This window comes from Cydia pomonella, chromosome 4, assembly GCF_033807575.1.
Source record: "Cydia pomonella isolate Wapato2018A chromosome 4, ilCydPomo1, whole genome shotgun sequence".
Lineage (NCBI taxonomy): Eukaryota > Metazoa > Arthropoda > Insecta > Lepidoptera > Tortricidae > Cydia > Cydia pomonella.
In genome coordinates this window covers 21,948,950-21,971,441 of record NC_084706.1, presented here as the reverse complement: position 1 = coordinate 21,971,441, position 22,492 = coordinate 21,948,950, and the positions used below count along the sequence as shown (strand labels likewise).

The 22,492-nt window shown below is 36.0% G+C and overlaps 2 protein-coding genes across 6 annotated transcripts in view; one reads left to right on the top strand and one right to left on the bottom strand.

The window, feature by feature from the left end:
• The window catches only part of LOC133517253 (teneurin-m), a 777,194-nt gene that overhangs the window by 297,123 nt on the left and 457,579 nt on the right, over positions 1-22,492 (bottom strand). The window lies entirely within an intron of this gene.
• Positions 12,492-13,998, top strand: LOC133517414 (uncharacterized). Its single transcript, XM_061850730.1, has 2 exons — positions 12,492-12,555; positions 13,217-13,998. Exons 1-2 carry the CDS (start codon positions 12,492-12,494, stop codon positions 13,894-13,896), a joined length of 744 nt encoding a protein of 247 aa, XP_061706714.1. The 3' UTR covers positions 13,897-13,998.

The window sequence follows — 22,492 nt, the reverse complement described above, 5'->3', positions numbered from 1 at the left end:
AAGTCAGTTCTAAAAAATATCCTTAGAACCGAGTGAAAAGCGATAGTGCGAAAGAGCTTTCAAGCTAAAATTACCGCAGTCAACTTTCACCGGTAACTACGGTAACCAGCTCAAAGCTTTACCGGCGCTGAAAGCTTGCTTTATTGCATTAAGCTTTATCGCCGTCGCTAATAAATTTATATAAATATTGTACAAGAACAGAATAAATTCAAGAAATATCTAAATATAATTCGATCGATGTGATAATAAATCAAAATCTCAATAATATTTATAAGACTAAAACTCCCGTATGACTCGAACATCATCGAACTATACACGTTATATATTAAAATTATAGAGCCACCCAACACTAGCGTCGTTCGAGCGTCGGCGTCTAATCAGCGCTATGAAAAATAGCGTCGCTGCACAGTTACGCCAACGTTGCGTCAAGCATTGCTATCTATAGCAATCTAGTGCATCAAATTTCTATAAGAAAGTACCTACTGTATGTTATTTTATGTTTTTTTGAATTCCATATTAATTTGTATTTGAAAAAAAAAAACTGTTTTGAAAAGATGTGTCCCGCCGAGTTTCTTGCCGGTCCTATATTGGGATACCCTCCTACAATTTAGGAGGGACTTAAATATTCTCGGGCCAGAGATGTAGGGTTAGAGCCGGAGTAGCTTTAATTGACGTCCATAAGCGCATTGTAATATGCCTACTTGGAAAATAAACTACTCGTATCTTTATCTTTATAGAGTTGATTAGACGCTGACGCTCGGGAGACGCTAGTGTGGGGTGGCCTATATACGTAAAATTGTAGATGTCGCGCGGTCGCTTGAGACGGTGCAGTCGGTGCTCCTGTCGAGGATCCTCAAAGCGGATCCAAAAATGTCAGGCGATTATTAAATATTCTCGGGCCAGAGATGTAGGGTTAGAGCCGGAGTAGCTTTAATTGACGTTCATAAGCGCATTGTAATATGCCTACTTGGAAAATAAACTACTCGTATCTTTATCTTTATAGAGTTGATTAGACGCTGACGCTCGGGAGACGCTAGTTGGGGTGGCCTATATACGTAAAATTGTAGATGTCGCGCGGTCGCTTGAGACGGTGCAGTCGGTGCTCCTGTCGAGGATCCTCAAAACGGATCCAAAAATGTCAGGCGATTATTCGACTAATTAATTAATATAATTATTTTATTTTAAAATACCCTATACATAGACTCTCTTAAAACAAAATTTCAAGCTTATATAACTGTACTAAAGCAATACTTACAATTTTACTACCTACTTTTTTGTAGACTTATTAATATCCAACTTAAAGTAACAATGGTTAGTGTTTATCTGTTTATATATGACTGATATTTTAATAGACTAATACGTACATGGGTGTAAACTAGAGATGCCCCGAATAGTTGTTTTTAAGATTCAAACATTTGCTAAGATACGATATGGATTACATAATACATATGTCAGTGTCAAAAGTGATATCTATCTAATCCATATCGTATCTTTAGCAAATGTTTGACGATTCATAAAGCTCGAATCGGGCCGTAAGTCTTCGTAAGCTAACATTGAACCAAATCCAATTTAGAACATTTTACTAACGATAACAACAACAACAGTAATGTAAATAAACAACTAATAGCGACCGCCCCGCTAGTTGCCAACTAAAAGGGAAGAACTAAGTGGGGGGAGGGGAAATAACAAATAGTTCCAAGGAGGCCAAATAGATAAAATCCGTGTACTAGGGAGAAATGAACGCGGAATCGCAAGAACAGTGTTGCCAGGCGTACGATAATTATCGAACATATACGATAATTTGGGCTCAGGTACGATGTATGTTCCAAAGAGCATTATCGTAGATAATTTCAGCCCTCGAAGGATGCCACCCAAAAAGTCTAGTATTAGAAGAAAAACATGACACTTTCCCTCAGAAATAGGCTACAATTAGCACCTTTTGGGTGTTCGACTCCTTGGTTTAAGTAAAAAATATCAATATGTTCTGTAAGCCGTTTCGATCTATCACAAAAATACAGAAATATTTTAAAACGGATTTTTGCACAATTTAGACGAAAATTGCGTTTTACATTACAATACTTTATTGGATAAGCTTTAGGGGTAGTGCCTTTTCGATAGGTGTACGTTTTTTTTCATCGGTACGATAAATTTGACACTCAAATACGATAATTCTTTTACGCTCATCTGGCAACTCTGCGCAAGATGTTTTATTTAAAGCCGTTCTCTGATAAATGAAGTGGGGGTCAGTGGGTAGGAAATTGATATTTCACTCGCTGCAAGTCGGTTGCAGGGAGTTAAGCGTTTTGTTTAAGAGCTCTTGGTGTTTAGCTGCTAACTGCGGCGCTTTTATACGATAAATGTAGGTCGCGAATAAATGTTATAGGACATTATTACACGAATTGACTGAGTCCCACAGTAAGCTCAATAAGGCTTGTGTTCTGGGGACTTAGACAGTTATGACAAATAACTATGAGATTTGACATGTTATTGCATTCCATATCTTATACCTTTAAACAAGCAATTCTTGTATATATATTTTTTTTTTTGTGATCTCGGAAACGGCTCTAATGATTTCGCTGAAATTTGGTATATGGGGGTTTTTGGGGGTATACAGTCTATCTAGATTAGTCTTATGTTTGGGAAAACGCGTGTTTTCGAGTTTTCATGCGTTTTTCTTTCGACGCAGAATATGGTCGCTAATTTCGTATTGCCGGCCACTGTCCGTCTGGTCCAGCGGTTTAAGACGCGGACTGCTAAACGAGTGTTACGGGTTCGAATCTCGCCCGGTGACTGACTTTTGTTTTTTTTTTATATGTTCAAGCTTATATATAATTTTTTTAATTTATATTGTTTTAGACAAGTTTAATTGAGTAAAAAAATGTAGTTAAGATTATCACCTATACACCACCATATTACAATAAATAGTTATAACCGAGCAAAGCTCGGTCGCCCAGGTACTATATAGTTAAAGGATTAATAAATTCTCAACCATATATGAAACAACCTAACGGTGACACAACACATTGCTCTATTTTAAAATAATCTGTGAAATTAAATTAAACTGTTACGGCACGAAATATGCTAACCAACATGCAAAAATGTTACATATAAATATTACAAACATTATCTTTATTGTTACTATGTTCGTCTAAAAACAGATATTTCTCAAGCGCACAAACACCCGGTACTTTCTCACAAGCATTTTTGTTTGTTATTTTTTTTATAATGTCGGTGCTTATTTGGATCCTTGCACCCATAAAAGTATCTTAACAAAAACGGTTCAATATGTATACTCGTGGGCATCTATTCCGAACGTTACATCGTAAATTACGGATTGATAATGGTTCAAGATCTTCCAAGATCGCTTAGTGTGAAAGCAGGACGCGAATTAGTGATCCAATTCATATTCGGTCTTACTGTTATGCGAACAGGGCCGCAAATCTCATTCTTTTGATTTCTGGGAAATCTCACTTTATTTGTAGAGATTCGCGGGTGAGACTGTTTTACCCCCAAATTAAAATGCATTTGTAAGGATTCAAACAGATACTGGGGAGGATGAAATGAGAAGTATAAAGGATCTTCAATTGAAACTCGAGAAAATGTCATTTGATGGTACATTTTTTTTTCGAAAAGTATGTCATCACTGATACAACAAAATAGTTAAGAGCCCATCAACGTGCTCACTAACGCCACTGCTAAATAATTGTGATTATTCAAATTTAACGATAGATATTAAAAAAAAGGGGGCCGCTACGTACTGTATTTTGTATTTAAGTACATTTTGAATCCATCATAATAGTTTCTACGTTGCTGGATTCGTCAATATAGGCGTCCAAAGTTAAAACGGCCGTTTTTGTTTTGAGTTCATAGACCGACGAATCCAGCAACATAGAAACTAGTTTGATGTATTCAAAAGGTACTGAAATATAAAATACAGTACGTAGCGGCCCCCTTTTTTAAATATCTATCGTTAAATTTGAACAATCAATTATTTTCCAGTGGCGCTAGTGAGCACGTTGATAGGCTCTTAATGACGAAATGAACGAATGAATGTACGTTATGTTGTTATTGTCGTGTTGTAGTTATGTGTATATATTAATGGTTACCACTCATAAACTACTTACTCCAATTGCAGCAACCTCACAATCCACTTTAGAATAATAAGTAATGAACGTCCAAACGGGCCTCTTGAGAATTCCTCAAACTCTTTGAGACTTTTAACGACGCCCATTCAACCCGGACTCTAATAAAAAGATGATGAAAAAGAATTAACAAAGTTCCGGCCCGCACTTTGATTGTATGTAAAGCCCCACTTATTATTCTATAAATGGAAGATCCATTTAGGCCCACATCGGGGAAAAATCGAAGCTTACATCGACTAAACAAACGGCATTTGAATATCGCGCTTTATTTTTGGGATACATTCGGGTCTGATCCTGAGGATAAATCCGACACGACCGATTCACAAAGTGGGTACCTACTATCTACGCAGTCGCTCGTGCAGAATTCAACTTTTTTATAGCTCCAAATCTCCACACTCTTATATCAGCGATTGAACAGCAGGCGTGGCATTCATCATAAACAGCAATAGCCACGTTATAAATAATTGTCATTTTTTAACACCATGCGATTGAAAGAGACGGACAATCATTATCACATTGACACGTAGACATAGTATCTACTATGTGTGAATATCATAATATATGCGTGTGCAAGCTTTTTATTGGCTATGTGCGAAGTGTTTCAACTGGGAACATGACGTGTGTTTGTTGATCACAATCTCTGGCAAAAATCTGGCTTTTAAGGGTACAAATGCAGTTACAATTGTGAACAAGTGAACACTCAAATCACGAATGTGGCCCATAGGCCCAGGGCGCAACAGACGCACATATACGGCCCGATTCGAAGAATGATTAAGACACGTTTAAGATCTTGGAAAGATCGATAGCTAAACGACATGTCATAATTGACGTTTATTTCGATTCCGCTGTGATCCCAATAAGATCTATCTACGATATTTCTAACATCAAGGTGACATTGGTTGCCCGAATCGAGCTACTTCTGTCAATTATACGACATACAAACGATATCTAAATGAGAACTTATCTAAACCAGAACTTATCGTTATCGTATCTCATTCTTCGAATCGAGCTGATAGTGATATCGGTAAAAAACTAATGACAATTAAGAACGACATAAATTAACGATTTACCGGTGACATTGCCACCTTTTATTATCTGGGCAAGGCTGAGTCGAGAACTCTTGGCATTCTCAGTTGGTTTTTAAGCAAAAAAATTCTAAACGGTAAACGTGACAGATGTCGATTTAAGAAAATGGCGCCTTCATTTCCTCGCAGCGTACAAACCGAATTAGAATTTATAAATGAACAAATACCTACTATTTCTAGCACATTTGTGTTTAAAAATAGATTTTATTATGACTAATATATGAAAAGAAAGTGACGTCTTGGTAATTAATAATGGAAAAGTATATGAAAGGAAATTCACGTTATATAAATTAAATTGAATTGCTATTCAAAATGTCGCATTTTCATGACTTCACAATATTTTTTTGCGGGGTATTTTATGTTTTAGCCCATTTATGCCCGGCTCGTTAAGTCGTTACCAATGAATTTTTCGGAACTTATGTAATATCATTTGATATTTACCAGTCACTTTTCGGTGAAGGAAAACATCGTGAGGAAACCGGACTAATCCCAACAATGCCTAGTTTACCCTCTGGGTTGGATGGTCAGATGGCAGTCGCTTTCGTAAAAAACTAGTGCCTACGCCAAATCTTGGGATTAGTTGTCAAGCGGACCCCAGGCTCCCATGAGCCGTGGCAAAATGCCGGGACAACGCGAAGAAGAAGAGAGAGCCCATTTATGCCCATTGGGTTGTTCCCAACCCACTGGAAAAAAAACTCACCCTACCTCACCTACTTAATAAAATAAGTTCAGACCTAGAACTAGTTCAAAGCATATATGGGTTAAAGTCACTAACCGCTTTTTAGCTTTGCAATAGTATTTATACGCGATGATATCTGTTATACATATATTTACACAATAACAATTTAGTTGTTTACTTGGCTCGCGTACCAATAACATAATCGTAAAGAAAACTAAACAGTGGGAGCGTATGCTTCGATGGCGTATAAGACGCTTTCGGGCTTCTATCCCCTTCCAACGTACTTACAATGTATGAAACGGCACATATCACCTGAACAACAAGATGTAACTTGTAAAGCCCGTCACGGACGGAGCGATAATATACCAAAAGATATGCATCTTACGATATATTTTACGTACCATTTGGCAGAGTCCATACACGAAGCTATTACTTATATATATATTTTAGTTTCTTAAGACATCTTATAGCAAGGCATCTTAAGATACCTAGTGATATATATAGCTCGGTATATTACGATATATTTTGGTATATTTTATCTGTTTCACAATGTAGGTGCTAGACGGACAGCGATATATATTTTGGTATCGTTGGCGTGTGTGGTGCTTAGCTATACTATAAGATATCTGTCGGTATCTAACGGTATATTGTTAATATATATTATCGATCCGTCTGTGACGGACTTAATGCAGCAGCGATGTTGCAGTCGTACCTGGCGGTCGGTATACATAGGCGTTCCCGCACTACTTTAGTGTTGGCAGACCTGTACTTGTAAAAAAAAACTTTAAAAAAATCGCAATAGGTGAAATGCCTGGTATCATACACTTAGTAAATAAAATCTTTGCCACTTATAAAACAAAAGACTAGCTAGTGAGACAAGAATCTTCAGTGGGTTAGAATTTACAACTTCTGGGGCCCATTTCTCGAAGGTATTAGACTAATAATATCAGTCCACGAACTGTCAAGTCGTATGGGTTACTATGGCAACACACAAATAATAATAGATTCATACCGTTCACGAAATAGGCCCTTGGAGCGGTATTCAAATTCAAATAACTTTTTAAAATATTAGCGCGCGCGAGATGGACTGACTGAATGTGTAATACCAAATAATGACGACCGGTTTGGCCTAGTGGATAGTGACCCTGCCTACGAAGCTGATGGTCCCGGGTTCAAATCCTGGTAAGGGCATTTATTCGTGTGATGAGCATGGATATTTGTTCCTGAGTCATGGGTGTTTTCTATGTATTTAAGTATTTATAAATATTTATATATTATATATATCGTTGTCTAAGTACCCTCAACACAAGCCTTATTGAGCTTACTGTGGGACTTAGTCAATTTGTGTAATAATGTCCCATAATATTTATTATTATTTTTTAAAAAATCAAAACAAATTCAAAGGTCGAATACTGCTTCCGCTCTTGAAATGCAGAAGTAAATAATTTGTTATCGAACGTGTGAGAGCCTTGAAAAAAGTTCCAAATATCGAACGTTTACGTTCAAACTAAAGGAGTTTATTCTGAGACGCGGCTATAAAAAAAAAATCGAAACCATTTCGTGAAAATGGCCGATTTAACTTTTTCAATTAAGCGTATGCGGGCCGCGGGTGTATTCTGACCCAGATTGGAAGACTCGACGACGCGTTACCGAAATGAAAACGTTTGCAACAGACATTCCGAAATCGAATGTGAAAAACTTGGCAAGTTTTATTATACTGATACTGACAAACCATTTTTGTTACGAATACGAGTGAATGAGCTCGAATTGTGTCAACAAAATGGCATCTATTCAAGTAGAACGGAAGTTTCTCATAGGCTATAAAAAAAGGGTAAAGCAAACGAATTTGCCGGCATCTTAGATCGAATTGTACCTTCTTCCTATACTACGTATTTGCATCTAAGGCTGGCAATCTCCTTATATTTGAGCTTATCAACGCTTTTCTTCGACATGAGGTCCCAAATGTGCCCGAAAGTCCCTTTATAGATAAGCGCGTAAAACGTGGCATTTTCTTCTTCAGATGAGAATATGTGTAATCTATAGGAAATTACTTTAGGAAATTGAATATTTTATAAACTATTAAAGATTAAAGCGAACTTGGTTTATTTTACATGTCAGCGGTCATCCCAGACCAAATCAAATCCGCACCGTCAACCTTGTCCCAATTAAAGTTCTAATCAAGTCCTTCCAGTAAAGTTGACACGCCAACTCAACTGACCGAGACTAGCCTCTGCCCGTCAAGTAAGCCCGAAGTTCACCGAGGCGGGCCGAGGCGCGACGAGCCGTGCCGAGGTTGCGCGATCAATACCCCACTCCTCCACCCGCGCCGCGTCAATTCTGGGGGCAAAAGTCACGCTTTCGGGATACCCGTCGATTTTCAACGGTCAGGCCCCGATTGAGTACGTGTGCCGAAGATCGGGGTAACGAGTCGCGCGGCTAATGCGGAATTTTGAATTCGGAACGGCTACCGATTCTAGATTCCAACTTCGAAAATTTAAATTTAGGAATTGGGTTTCGCAACTAGATTTCTTTAATAAAGTATCTACTTATAAAGATAATTATTAGCTAAACAAACTTTTTTAGCATTGGAAAGAACTTCGCAAAAGTTTGAGGATATTTATCGTTCACTTTATGCGGGATAGACATTCATTAATTTAAGATTAGAGGTTAATACATACAAGGTTAAGATCATAGATTTAAGAATTTCGTGTGAAACAGAATACAAAAATTAATACACAGAACATTAATGAAATTACCACTGATTGCCACTCAGCATGTGTCATTTCAAATAATTAATGTGCTTTATTTAGTTAGCTATTAATCCAAAAAGAAACGAACTTTAAATAGAAAATCAAAATAACGCAAAATTTTTGGATTGAATTGATTTTCCTCTCATTCATTTCATTTTGTATTTATTTATCTACAGTCGCCGAAATTATCCTCGTTCCGTAAAGATGAATATAAATTTATTGCCTCTTCAAAAAGCCATATTAAAAAGCTCGGCTCGATATGAAACTTAAACAAATATTGTTTCGTTTGCTGTTACTCGATTTGCCCCCTGGAACATTTAAGTAATTGCTTGGCTGTAGGATCTTATTTATGCTAGATTATGATAAAATTTAATATGTATAAGTAGGTAGGTATTATTCTAATGCGTGACAATGACATGACATACTCAACGTTATTTATTTTAAGCCAACCAGCATTTAATTCACTTTTGAAACATACACAAAAACTAAACTTACAGGCCAATTTGAGCATTTAGGGTTCAAGCTAATTTGGTTGTAAACCCTAAATGGCTCCACAATCAAAGTCCATGACTGTACACTGACATCATTTACTTATTGTTAGTTATCCGCACCAATACATGTACGGAAAAGTCCGAGCGAAATGCACGATATATGAATGACATCAGGTAGAAGTCGATCTGATATCAGTGTATGTTCCAATCGGCCTGCTATTTTGTATATTAAATCAACATCAACTGAATGTAAAGACAATATCAACAGTGTTATTTTATTGGAGCAAATAAATGCTTCTAGAAAAGGTTTTTTATCGGAAAAAGGTTTTTGAAGTGTTACAGTTTGTATTGGAATGGAAGTGAATGTAAAAGTATTCACTTTCTTTTAGTCATTCTATGATTCATGAATTATTTTTTTGTTAAAAATATACATATATAGATCGTGTCATTCACGACGACGCCTGCCTTAACTCGTATTGTCATATTGTTAAAGGTTAGATTTGACAAATCTGCGCGTCATCGTGGATGACACAAAATATATTTTAGGAAGCTTAGTCTCTTTTTTTGTAACTACGAAGTTACTGCCCATAGGAAATAAGTAGTCTGGAATGCCCATTTGTTTCTTATTTTAGGAAACTTATAGTCTCTTTTGTGCAACTAAATATGAAGTACTGCCCATAGGATATAAGTAGTATGGAATGCCCATTTGTTTCTTATTTTAGGAAGCTTATAGTGTCTTTTTTGCAACTATGAAGTACTGTCCATAGGAAATAAGTAGTATGGAACGCTCATTTGTTTCTCGAATCCAAATGTATGTGTGTAAAAAACAGGCTATAATCATTTGATAGGAAATAGTAGTATGGAACGCTCAGTTGTTTCTTATTTTAGGAAGCTTATAGTTGCTTTTTTGTAACTACAAAGTACCCATAGCCCATAGGAAATAAGTAGTATGGAACGCTCATTTGTTTCTCGCATACAAAATGTATGTGTGTAAAAAACAGGCTGTAATCATTTGATAGGAAATAAGTAGTATGGAACGCACATTCGTTTCTTATTTTAGGAAGCTTATAGTCTCTTTTTTGTAACTATGAAGTACTGCCCATAGGAAATAAGTAGTATGGAACGCTCATTTGTTTCTTATTTTAGAAAGCTTATAGTCTCTTTTTTGTCACTATGAAGTACTGCCCATAGGAAATAAGTAGTATGGAACGCTCATTTGTTTCTCGCATACAAAATGTAAGTGTGTAAAAAAACAGACCATAATCATTTGTCTATTGCCGTTTTGACATTTTTGTTTGTTAGAAAGTAACAACATTTTACAGAGTGTTTTGTTAAGTTTTAAAAGATAAGTTTAAGTTTATACTACTATTATTGCATATATTGAACAGCTATGAATGATATTATTATTATATCCAATTGCCTTGATATGTCGTTCAAACTCGGCAATATCAGTACGCGGAACACGTTTCCAGGTTCAAGGTTTCCGGAATTAACTATCAAATTGCTAATAACCCGAAATTGGTTGAGCGTCAAGTCTACGCCGCTAAAATCGTATTCTGCCTCTGATTACTGCCTTTGGTAATTGAATGGAAGGTGATTATTTTATGTTATAAATATCATAGTCTCTATAGTAATGTTAGTAAAAGCCATTTCTTAGTTAACCCTCAACGAATAAAGGCACCATTCAGATAGCAAATGCAACTGCAATAACTGCGTAATAAACGCTTGATATTAGTCTGGGCTGTCATTGCCTTTTAGTTCGTGTGTAGCTACACGTTGGCGCTAGTTGCATATGCAGCTGTAATGTTTAGCCAAGGTATGGTTGGACCGGACCGATACAGTGTTGTGTACGATGTTTGATTTATATAAATAATCCTTATTTAATTTAGTCATTGTTGTATCTTCTTGCTGTGTACCTTTTTCCTATTTAACCATTTGTTCTCGCATTGATTATGTCTTTCTTCTTTTTGCCTGTTACCTTACGTGATTCTTGTCACTCATCGGATGATTAGCATGTTGCTAGGAAGCCTAGCAACATGCTGAGATGAGGTCATTTCGTGATACTTTACACTTTCTACGTTTTTTGTTGTATTATGTAATGTGTCTTACGTTTGTGTTTACGAATTAAATAATTATATTCTATTGCGACATTACTACAGCGGGGTTGACGCGGGACCTACCACCGTCAATTTTCTTGGTAAAATGAATGATGTTAGTTGCCGCATTGATGCCGCGATGACATCAACAGTTTTCATACTAATTATTACGTAATATTTTTACGCATTTGGCCAATTTGGCTGGCATCACTATTAGTTAGGTACTCAAATCTATTAGGTTTTTTCTATAAAATTTGTAATATAAATAAAATAAAATTGTATTATCTATTTATAATGAATAAATATATTATGTTTTTGGTATCTAGTCCAGCAAGATGCACCTCCGTACAACAGGAACGTTAAAAAAAGCAAAATACTGTTGCTCATAATATCCGTGGGCAGATCAGGATTCAGTAAATCAGGACGGCGATTATCCAAGTGCGTGGGTGTAACTTAAAGGCAGCATAATCTTGTGTGGTCTCACTTGTATGTTATTTTTACAATATCAGTAGGTATTTATAAGCAATCGAAATACTATCTATGGGTCTATTTTGTGATATATCGGTTTTATAGTACCTGGGTGGATCAACTAATTCTCGTTCATATTCTGTCCAGTCAGCCAGGGGAAGCCAATAGTAGCAAAGTTTGTAAAAAGAACTTTTGTACCATGTTCAAGTACATGTACGAGTAACATGCTTAGTAGATATTATCCCATTATCCTCCTTATAAAAGATGCCATCACGAATATTCGCCGGATCCCTGCATGTCTGGCCGCACCATGATAAATTCTAGTTTATATGTAATAAAGGGTAGGTATGTACTGGTGAAGCCTTGGAGTCTAACAGGCATATACTCAGATTTATCGAGTTTCCCCGATAATTCCTTTTTTCGAGAAAATCGTGTTACCGCACGGCGATGTCACGCGATGTGTGAAACATTTTGTTTGGTTCTATTTGATTTCATTTATTCGCTGCTTTTAAAGGTGCCAAGCATTTTTATACCAAAATTAACCTCTTCCCAATCTATAATGTGTTTCCAATTTTTATGGCGTATCAAAGCGAATAGGTATTTGAAGTATAATAATTAAGTACCTATTGTAGAAACCGGCATTAAGTGTATCGTTCATAACAAAATTTGAAACTAGGGCATTCCCCGCTACAATAACAGTTATTGTATAAGTTACTTATAGCATTTCAAAAACACCGTCATCAACGTTTTACTTAGCCGAGTGACTTATTATTTTCAAGAATGAACGTTATTCCGGGTCCCTGCATTTGGGTCACGGCCGAACCATTCCGGACGAGTCGGCTCGGTACTTTCCGAACCTCATATCTTCTCGTTCGTAAAGTTACAAAATATGGGCTTTATTCCGCATCACAGAAAGTTTATCTTGCAATTGTAACGAATAATAAAAATACGCGGTTTTTCAAAAGCAGAGTTTATATACAACTGAGGGAGGGATTAAAAAATGCTGGCTCAACAGAACTAAAGCCATCCTCGTTTTTACAGAATACCGAAGTTATTTGGAACGAAATGGCTCGAAATTTGAGTACTTTTTTCGAGCTGGACGCTTCGGTTTGCGAATTTTGATTTTAGTAATAACAGTTTTACGGCAACGTAAATGAATATTGGTTTTTTTTCGTGAACACCTCTGTAATCGTTTCACCACTTCGATACAAAACGAACTTATCGCGACTCGTACTGTGTATCGGCGTATCTTGAGTGAGCCGTCAATCTTGAGCTAAGTCAGTCATTTCCCCCGGGCCGGCTCCGTGTCAGGCCATTCGAAATGCATATCGCCGTATTGCATCGTTTATATCCGTCAATCCCGTTACACCTGAGCCATCTTTGATATGCCACACATTATTGAATAACGTGCATATTATTGGGCGATTCTCAAATCCGATATTTGCCCACAATACCGGAATTCCGTATTGTGTATGAATATATCTATGATATTTAATCAAATACAGATAGCAAAAGTGCCTTGCAGCATGTAGCTCGCTGCACCTCTGGCACCAGAGGCACAGCGCTAGCGTACACAGTGCTACAGAAATTAAGAAGAATACCTGCCGATATGGTGCTGAGATTGCAGTGGATTCCCTCACATATAGGATTAAGAGGTAATGACGAGGTTGACAAGTTAGCCAAAGCTGCCTGCACGAGAGGGGCGGAGGTATATGTTACTCCAGAGTTTACAGAAAAACTACATATATACAGTAGAAAAACACGATGTACCTGGAAGGAACATTTTGACGAACGTTGCAAGGAGAAAGGTGTGTGGTACAAAACTATGCAATGTGAACCTCCTCATATACCTTGGTTCGCAAAAGCAGATTTAAGTAGGAAATTAATTAAGATAGCTTTAAGGTTATGTTCTGGACACATTCCGCTTAACAAGTTTGCTTACTTGATGAAAAAAGAACCATCGCCAAACTGTGAGGCCTGCAATAAAATAGAAGACGTTCAGCATGTTTTGACGGAATGTGTACGTAATGAAGGCGAAAGATTAGCTCTGTTTTGCTTACTCAGTCTGAATAGGTTGGATATGGGTGGATTCCAGTGTATTTTGGCAGAGCCTTCGTCAGTTGAGGCCAAACAAATTTATTTATTTGTGTTAGACTATTTAAGTAGATATAAGACTATAACATAAATATTGACTGTAATATTGATTAAGGTACGATGGGGCTGACATAATCATTAAGGATTGTAAGTCCCTAAATAATAAAAGAATAAAAAAAAAAAAAAAATTAATCAAATCAAATCATTTGATTTTTAATGTTTTGTATACATAAGTATACAATTATACAATTCATTACCATAATCTATACATGTTATATAACAACAGGATAATTAACAACAATCGCAGTTTTCGTCGAATTTTTGATATTTTAATATTGATCCTCTTTAATAATGATGTATTCAAATATCGTAAATATCCGTCCAATATTCCGGTATCTAGTGGATATAAAACATGACAAACCTATTTTTACGCGCTTTTACATACTACAACGACTACTACTTCACTGGCTCAGCCACCCAAATTGGATCTTGGCCTCCTACACTAGATTTCGCCATTCGTTCCCATGTTGTATCTTTCTGGACTCTGGATCGAGGAGGATCCATCGGTACCGAACGGACGTCTCCCAGTTGGTCGCCACACGCTTTTACATAGCTTTCTTTTTGTTTGTATCGCGTATTTATCTAGAACCACGTCACGCGGTGTCTGATTGAGCTGAACTTTAGTACGTTTTCGATGACAATTCAATTATTGTCCTAACATACCAAAAGCCCATAGGAACTTCTCTATTTTGGGTTTATTGGAAACCTTTCTGGAAGAATAAAATTGGTAGACGTGCCAAGGACATGTGGCAATCCATTTCAGGCTTTGCCGAGCCGCGGTCTTGAGCTCATGCTTAATATCCTTGCAACGGATGAACTATAATTCGATTTTAATCGATTAAGCGACCCGTTGAAAAAATAAAAATAAAGAAAAGCACTGATAACTTAATCCTATTACTTTTAGTAACATATGTAGGTATGCTTAACTTAGCATAGTTTTATATAATAATAATAATAGTTCTTTATTTACAGGTAAACACCCATTTTAAATGATTATTTACAATGTAAATATATTATAGTATGATATTAAAGATTATACATATATGCTTTAAGCCATATCAGTAATCTAAAACCGCTACGGACTTTCAAAGGATACATTTGACAGCCTAAAATCGTGAGAAAGTTGCCATATTTAAAGGACATATAAGCTGCGTAGAATACAGATGTATCTTAGGGAGAAGTTGTAGGTAATTAAGACTTTCTTCTTTTGAAAGCTGATATGGCCACATAATATCCAGTTTAGGGATTACGCGCCCGTTTAGTCTGCATTTAACCGTCGGCCGTCCTTTGTTCCAAATTGAATGTAAGCTCCAAATTTAAATTTCAACGGCTACTGACAATTTTGTTTTTAATTAAAGCGTCACTTTTAATGTCTGCATAATATTAAAACGGCCAGTATTGTTCTAATTGAGTAGTGTTGAATAGAGTATGATAAAATTGGTAAATTAATAAATTAAACAAACATGTAAAAGCAAAAATAGTTCAATTTGCAAACCTTTTAGTCCGTTCATTGTAAATATAGAATTATAATACTAACGTGCTTGCGTTGTTAAATTGACATTTATTTTACGAATACCTTAATTGTAATTTCGTGTTTGTTTACCTATGCCTAATTTAATTGAAATTTAATATTTATTCACCCGTATATTGACATAATAAAATTTAATTGTAAATTAGTATTCATTTGTGATTTGACGTAATTTAATTTTAGTTTGTATTTTACTTTGTTGTGTTATTAAAATTCTATATCTTATTTTAAGTTTATATCCAACTAATAACGCATAGCGTCATATTTTCTAATTATATATGGAGATAAATATGTCTATTTTTTTGCAACATCCAAAGATTGAACATATGAGAAGTCTATTAACTCATCACCATTGAGGGACTGCTGTTTTTTTTAAATATCACAGATACCAGATCGACAGTCAATTGGCCAACTACCTAATCAATGTCCAAATACCGTTCTATCACTCTTTAAAAACAAAGTCGTTTAACAGCGTCCTAAAACTTTGGTACCAGCAAACAAACATTGAATAAACAGCAAATTACATAAAGTGTCGTTAACCCCGGCATAGGCGATCGCAGAATTAATGGGAACTTAAAAATTGGCTGCGTAAAATCGCGTTGGCGTAACGAAATTCCCGTGGCGCATGCATCGTAAATTTGCGCCGAACGGGGGTAAGTTGTGTACTTTAGTGCGGTAAGCTTGTTGTGCATGGTGCAAATTAGAAGAGGTAGCGGGTGTACCTATTCTGATATTGTTGATATAAAAAGCATATTGGGACAGAATACTCGTACGCACTGGCTCCTGTATGATGGCAGTTGAGTGCGTACAACCAAGGTTTAATGTCAATTGGATTGCAACTGCAGCAGCGTTACTTTTGCGGCGTTACTGCTGCAGTGTTTACGCGGGCGATGTCACACAGTCAAATAAAATGAGTGATGAGATCGCAATGCGGTACCTTATGGAGTAACGTAACGTTGCAAAGTAACGCTGGTGCAGTCAATGGGAAACAGAATGTACCCTTAAAAATAAAAATTTCGCCCCTTCTCGCGGCGCCATATTTTTATTTCCAGTACACGAGTGCCTAATAATGAGAATAATCTGGTAGTGGTCTGTGGTGGTGGTTGTGATTTGTTTTAAACAGTGTCCATTGCATAGGGTTCTTACAATTTATTCAACACAAAATTTCACAGGATCTTTGTAAAAACTTTGAGACAACTTAAAAGAAAAACTTATAATAACATAGACAGTAAACATCTTTTTTTTTTATTAGCCTATTTTGTGTCCCATTGCTGGGCAAAGGCCTCCCCTTTTTTCCGCCACTCATCACGGTTTGGAGCATGTTCCCGCTAGTAACATCTAATCAATAAAAAATTTAGCATACGATATACTAAGAGGTTGATAAGTATAGATAAGTACACCAAAAGACTTAGCTCGCGTTCCTCGTGTACAGTGGACCACGCAGGTGTACTTGTGCCACCCGCTTATGTACACTCGGGCGGGTATACCTGGTTAACTCCCTGTACCTACTCTGGATCCGATTGGGATTTTGATACCTAGTTTTTACAACGTCTATGCTGTGATTTTAGAATACTTAACGGAATGTCCGGATTGGAAAAATACATAAAATGTTTAAAGAATTTAACATGTTCGATGGCATTTAAGCAGTTTTAATGTATGTATACATACACTACACATTACGTGTCTATGAATGAACGCTTTTAGATTGGCAGTATTTCAAATGTCACTAGCTTGTTTGCTGATAAATAACTCGTAATAAATTGTAAATCAAACGATAGAAGTTATGTATGGTAACCGTTCATATTCTTTAATTCATTCTGCATTAGTAGCTTTTATATTGTGCGAAAACTGATCATATTTTCTCAAATCTATACAGGGTGTAACAAAAATAGTTGATTCCGTTTAAGGGCATATTCAGTATCGTATTCTGACATCTATGATTATCTTGACCCGAAAAAAAAATTACGGTTGCTGAATACATTTTATAACAGTAATCCAAAACTCAAGTTATTTCATAACAATTTACAATAACAATATTATATTGCGAAGCGCTAGTATGTTTTATATTAACGTAAAATACACGATAAGTGTGGATAAAGTGGTGTTATTTTTAGCGCTATGACGCCGTGTACTCGTGTGCACACAACTCGCCTCCTTGTAACTTTAGCCCCAAGCACTTTGCGTGCAAGCGTCGAGTATTTGGCCAAGTTTACCTCACTTGCCGTGTTTAGGATAAATTCTATGCAAAATTAACCGATTATATTTGACCGTTTATGTTAAGATTGATTGTAACTAGTGATGAAACAATTACGAATATGCGTATTCGCCGAAAGTTGACATTTTAACGATAATTCGTATTCGTGAAATCGTTAGCATTTGGACAGATTTGCGTGTCTATAGTAATTCCGTATCACATAGACAGCATTCGAATTTTTTCAGTGCTTATTTCAAAGTTGATTAAGAACCATTACATTTAACAGAAAACAATTTCCAAAGCAAAGAGATAAGTCTGTAAGTTTACATACAAACTCCTAAACGGCCATTGTATGGGGACAACGGCAAAGTTTGAATCACACTATTCTTATTCGTAAAATTACGAAAGGACCTACTACTCGTATTCGGATTCTTATAAGTATACAAATATGTAGTTGTATCATTAATATAACATTAATTGTAAACTTTTTTGTTATTTTTTGTACCTAGTAAATATTTTCTGGTTCAAATTCCAAATTTCAACTCAACGCTCTCTAGACTTACAGAGACGGGAATATAAATATAGATAAAGATATATTCTCAACCTCAATCTTTGTAACTTCTTGACGTAGGTATGTCTGTTATGAACCTATTTACTTATTTTGTACAAAAATGTTTGTCTATTTAAGAAATAATTAAAAATAAAAATGACAATGCTTATTTTCTGTAAACCCTTAAAGCCGAATATACTTATTAGGTTTCTTTCCACAGAATTGTAATTATTAATAATAACAAACAAAGCTAAAAGGGCGTCATTAACATGAAACCCAATATTAAATTTCCCCTCATTTTGCTTTCACTTAAACCTTACAAATATTTCAGCACCTCGTATATCGGTTTCCTATATTACAGTTATAATTACGTGCGGTTTTAAAGGATATTTTACTCAGTTAATTATGTTTTAATTACGAGAAAAGCCGATATTGTTAGCACTAAAATTCATACATACACTGTGTGAGTAACTGAAATAAGTTTTTTGCAAAAATGACATTATATTATACACACAAGTACTTGTATAGGTTCACACAAGTTGCTCAAAAATATGAGCTCTTATGTCGGCGAATTAAAAGCTATGGGAAATATTTTTGAGTAGGTAGAGTAAGTCGATGTCGATAAAATTATGACGTTAGACTGTACCGTTAGGTAATTTTTAATATAATTATACCCGCTTTTTCAATAGATAATTATTATTCGATGTAATTTTAGTTATTGTCCGAATGAATATCGTCAATCTCCGATAGTTACAGTTGCAATAAGAATTAATCAAAGAGGTTTGCAAATACATAACGAAGGAACTAAATATTCTTAACTAAATATGCACGAATGAGTCATATTTGTTATAATTGCTTATTATTTAATTATTCACTAGCACTCACAGTACGTTTTTGTCTCCGAAAAACCGGGCTATGCTTAGAACTGTCAGGAAAACATGTATGTGAACGTCATATTGTTCTCTGCTCGTTTTCACTAATTAACGGACCAGTTTACGATCGCAGATGCTTGAAATGAAGCAGTCCACAGACTAAATGGAACGTTATCTCCGATGTTTACATTCTAATGCATCCCGGACATTCCGAAGCTATCAATTTTTATCTGTTCTCATTACACGGACATTACACTCGAGGGTAGAATCTGAAATACATTTGTTCGTCAATATTTTAGGTTGTTTTAACATGTAATTTATAATAGAAATGGTTATTTTCACGCAAAAATTAGCAAATATATCAAAACTGATGTGTGATGTGACTGATGGGCGTTTGAAGTTTTCCAAAATTGCCATCTTTCCACGTGGAAAATTTTCAATGTGGAAAAATTCAAATATGGGGATTAAAATGTTCCGTTTCTGAACTGCGCAAACTTTTTCAATAATTTGGAAACTGCCTTTTATATAGAGGTAATCTGCCTTTATACTGTAATAATGTTAACGAATTAGGAAACTTTTCATTTGTCCCATAGTTCACTCCTACGAGTAAACCAAATAGTTAGAAAAAAATAACTGAATTATCTTTAGGATGTTGAACGCTAAGTTTAGAGTAGAATGTTCAGCAGTCATCTTGGCTAGGCCACTACGCGCGTCCCATGACACGAGTAAGGGCATCCACTAGGTGTACCCCTTACTTTATATTGTCAAAACGGGCCTCTACGCGTTGGCTTCGGCTCCGCGTACGCCTCTCAAATTTCTGGAACACCACTGTTCCGTGATGGGTGAAGATGGGCGGAAAAGATATAAAGTAGCCTTACCACAACTACCTTACGGCCCGATTCGAAGAATGATTAAGACACGTTTAATATCTTAGAAAAATCTTTAAAAATCGATAACTAAACGACATGTCAAAATTGACAGTATTCGAAACGATATCTAAATGAGAACTTATCTAAACCAGAACTTATCGCTATCGTATCTCATTCTTTCAAGCGGGTCGTTAGAAGTGTCAAACTAACATATTCGGTAACGTCTGTGTAACTTACTTTCTAATTCTCTATGCATTTTGCTCTCACTAATATGCGAGTACGAGCGAGATGCATAGAAAGTAAGATATCCACACGCTAGCGTATACATATGTCACTGTCAAACTGACCACCAGTACAGATGATTGGATTGATTGGTAACGTAGCAACCTGTAAAGACACTTATACTGGGTTCAAGTGCCAATCGCCTGTGTTCTGTAAGCTATGGGAATCGGCTGAAGTAGACATGCGTAAAAATAGATTAAGTCAACGTATGACATCTAATTTCGACTTATAACAGTTAATATTTAATGAATTAGAGGCCGAAATATGACAATGACATTTAATGTCGTCTTGTAACGATTAATGTTTAATTATTACAGTAGAACTTCGATTATCCAATTCGAACTAATTGGGACCGAGAGTCGGACAATCAAAATTTGGGTTTTTGGGGCGAGAAAATTGAAGAGGACTGAAATTTTGCAGGTCGTTATTGCAAATCAAAAATAGATGAGCGCAATAATAAATTAACCAATTGTCAGTTAGCCTTGTGGTCCGATGTGTTCTGTAAGCTATGGGAATCGGCTGAAGTAGACATGCGTAAAAATAGATTAAGTCAACGTATGACATCTAATTTCGACTTATAACAGTTAATATTTAATGAATTAGAGGCCGAAATATGACAATGACATTTAATGTCGTCTTGTAACGATTAATGTTTAATTATTACAGTAGAACTTCGATTATCCAATTCGAACTAATTGGGACCGAGAGTCGGACAATCAAAATTTGGGTTTTTGGGGCGAGAAAATTGAAGAGGACTGAAATTTTGCAGGTCGTTATTGCAAATCAAAAATAGATGAGCGCAATAATAAATTAACCAATTGTCAGTTAGCCTTGTGGTCCGACACTGGGTGACAGGGACAACACGATAGTATTTTATGGTGTTGTCCCTTTCACACAATATTATATGACGTTATATAACAGCCAAGCCTACCATAAGCAAGAAATCCCCAAATAAAGGCATAATTTTTTTACGCGTAATTACGTCATTTCAATTTTAAAGTCAAGTCAGATGATTCCAAGTATATCTATCTAGTATAATTTTTATCATTTGTATTATATTTCTTCATTAAACATATTATCTATTTTTCATCGAAATACATTCTCTATAATAAGTCAAGCATAAAACTTTGTTCACGTCTTTCCTGTAGACATACCCAATCCACATGAAAAGGTACTCCTTTTATTTGGATAATCGACTATCGCCCACAGAAGAGAAAACTGTACAGTTCTGACGAACACACAAGTTTTGTGTTTGACCCTAATAGAGATTTGATGTATTCTTATAGAAAATATTGTCATCATATGATGATTTCACAGGCTGTTCAAATTCCATGTAAACTTGCCGTCTATTTGAAACGTGTACAGTCGGACCAAAATAACTGTGCGCCTGTGTGTGCCATTTTAAATGTCGTCATCGTATTTTGACTCTCAGCACCGCAGTACTCTGTCATTGCAAAGTTAGTTTGGTCCGACTCTAGAAAGCATTTTTGTCTAATATAAATAATTTCAACAAATTCTCTCTTGTCACCTTTAATTATTTCCGTTAATCGACAAGTTAGCTTAGGAACGCTGAAATGTTAAAGGATTGTCATTATTTAGAGGGGGCTTAGGCGTGGTAGGGGCGCATCTGCTGCTGCTCGTCAAGGGCGCGGATTATGGGATTCCGATTGGCGTGTTTAAATTTGTGACAGCCCTGGCTAGTCCTGACAAGGCTGGCTTATACCTAATAACCTAGTTATTCTTGCTATGTAAAATATTCGTCTATAAGTTTTAAGATAGGACGCCATTCAATGCCTTAACTTAATAAAGTTGTGTTGGCTCGAGTTTAATTTGAAAACTATTGTTGAGATAATGTACAAATGTACTCAAGGAGTTGTAAACAAATGTTCGGTTATTTATAAAAACAAAATGTAATGGGAACACAAACACAAATGAAACTTTTGTAAATATGTTAATGATATATGCAAGCTATACATAAAAAGTCCTTTATTACGAACAAAATTCAGCCAATTCAATAAAAGGAGCGTACGCCCGTCCTCTGGGAAAAAATACTGCGCGTTGGGAAATTCGCTTTTTATGAACTGTGTCGATGAATTTTGTTCGAACCGGTGACGATATTCCCTGATGAGGGAATTGGTAGGTGGACTTGAAAAACCGAACGTATGTACAGAACCCCTAGTGTAAATTTATTCGATAGCGAAACGTGACGTACGAGTTTGCGATAAGTCTCATTTTGTATGGGATTTAGAAACAGCGCGAAACAGGGTACAGATGTAGTGAACAATCCTTTACCATCGTATGTTCTCAGAAACGTTCGTATTTGTCATGCTTC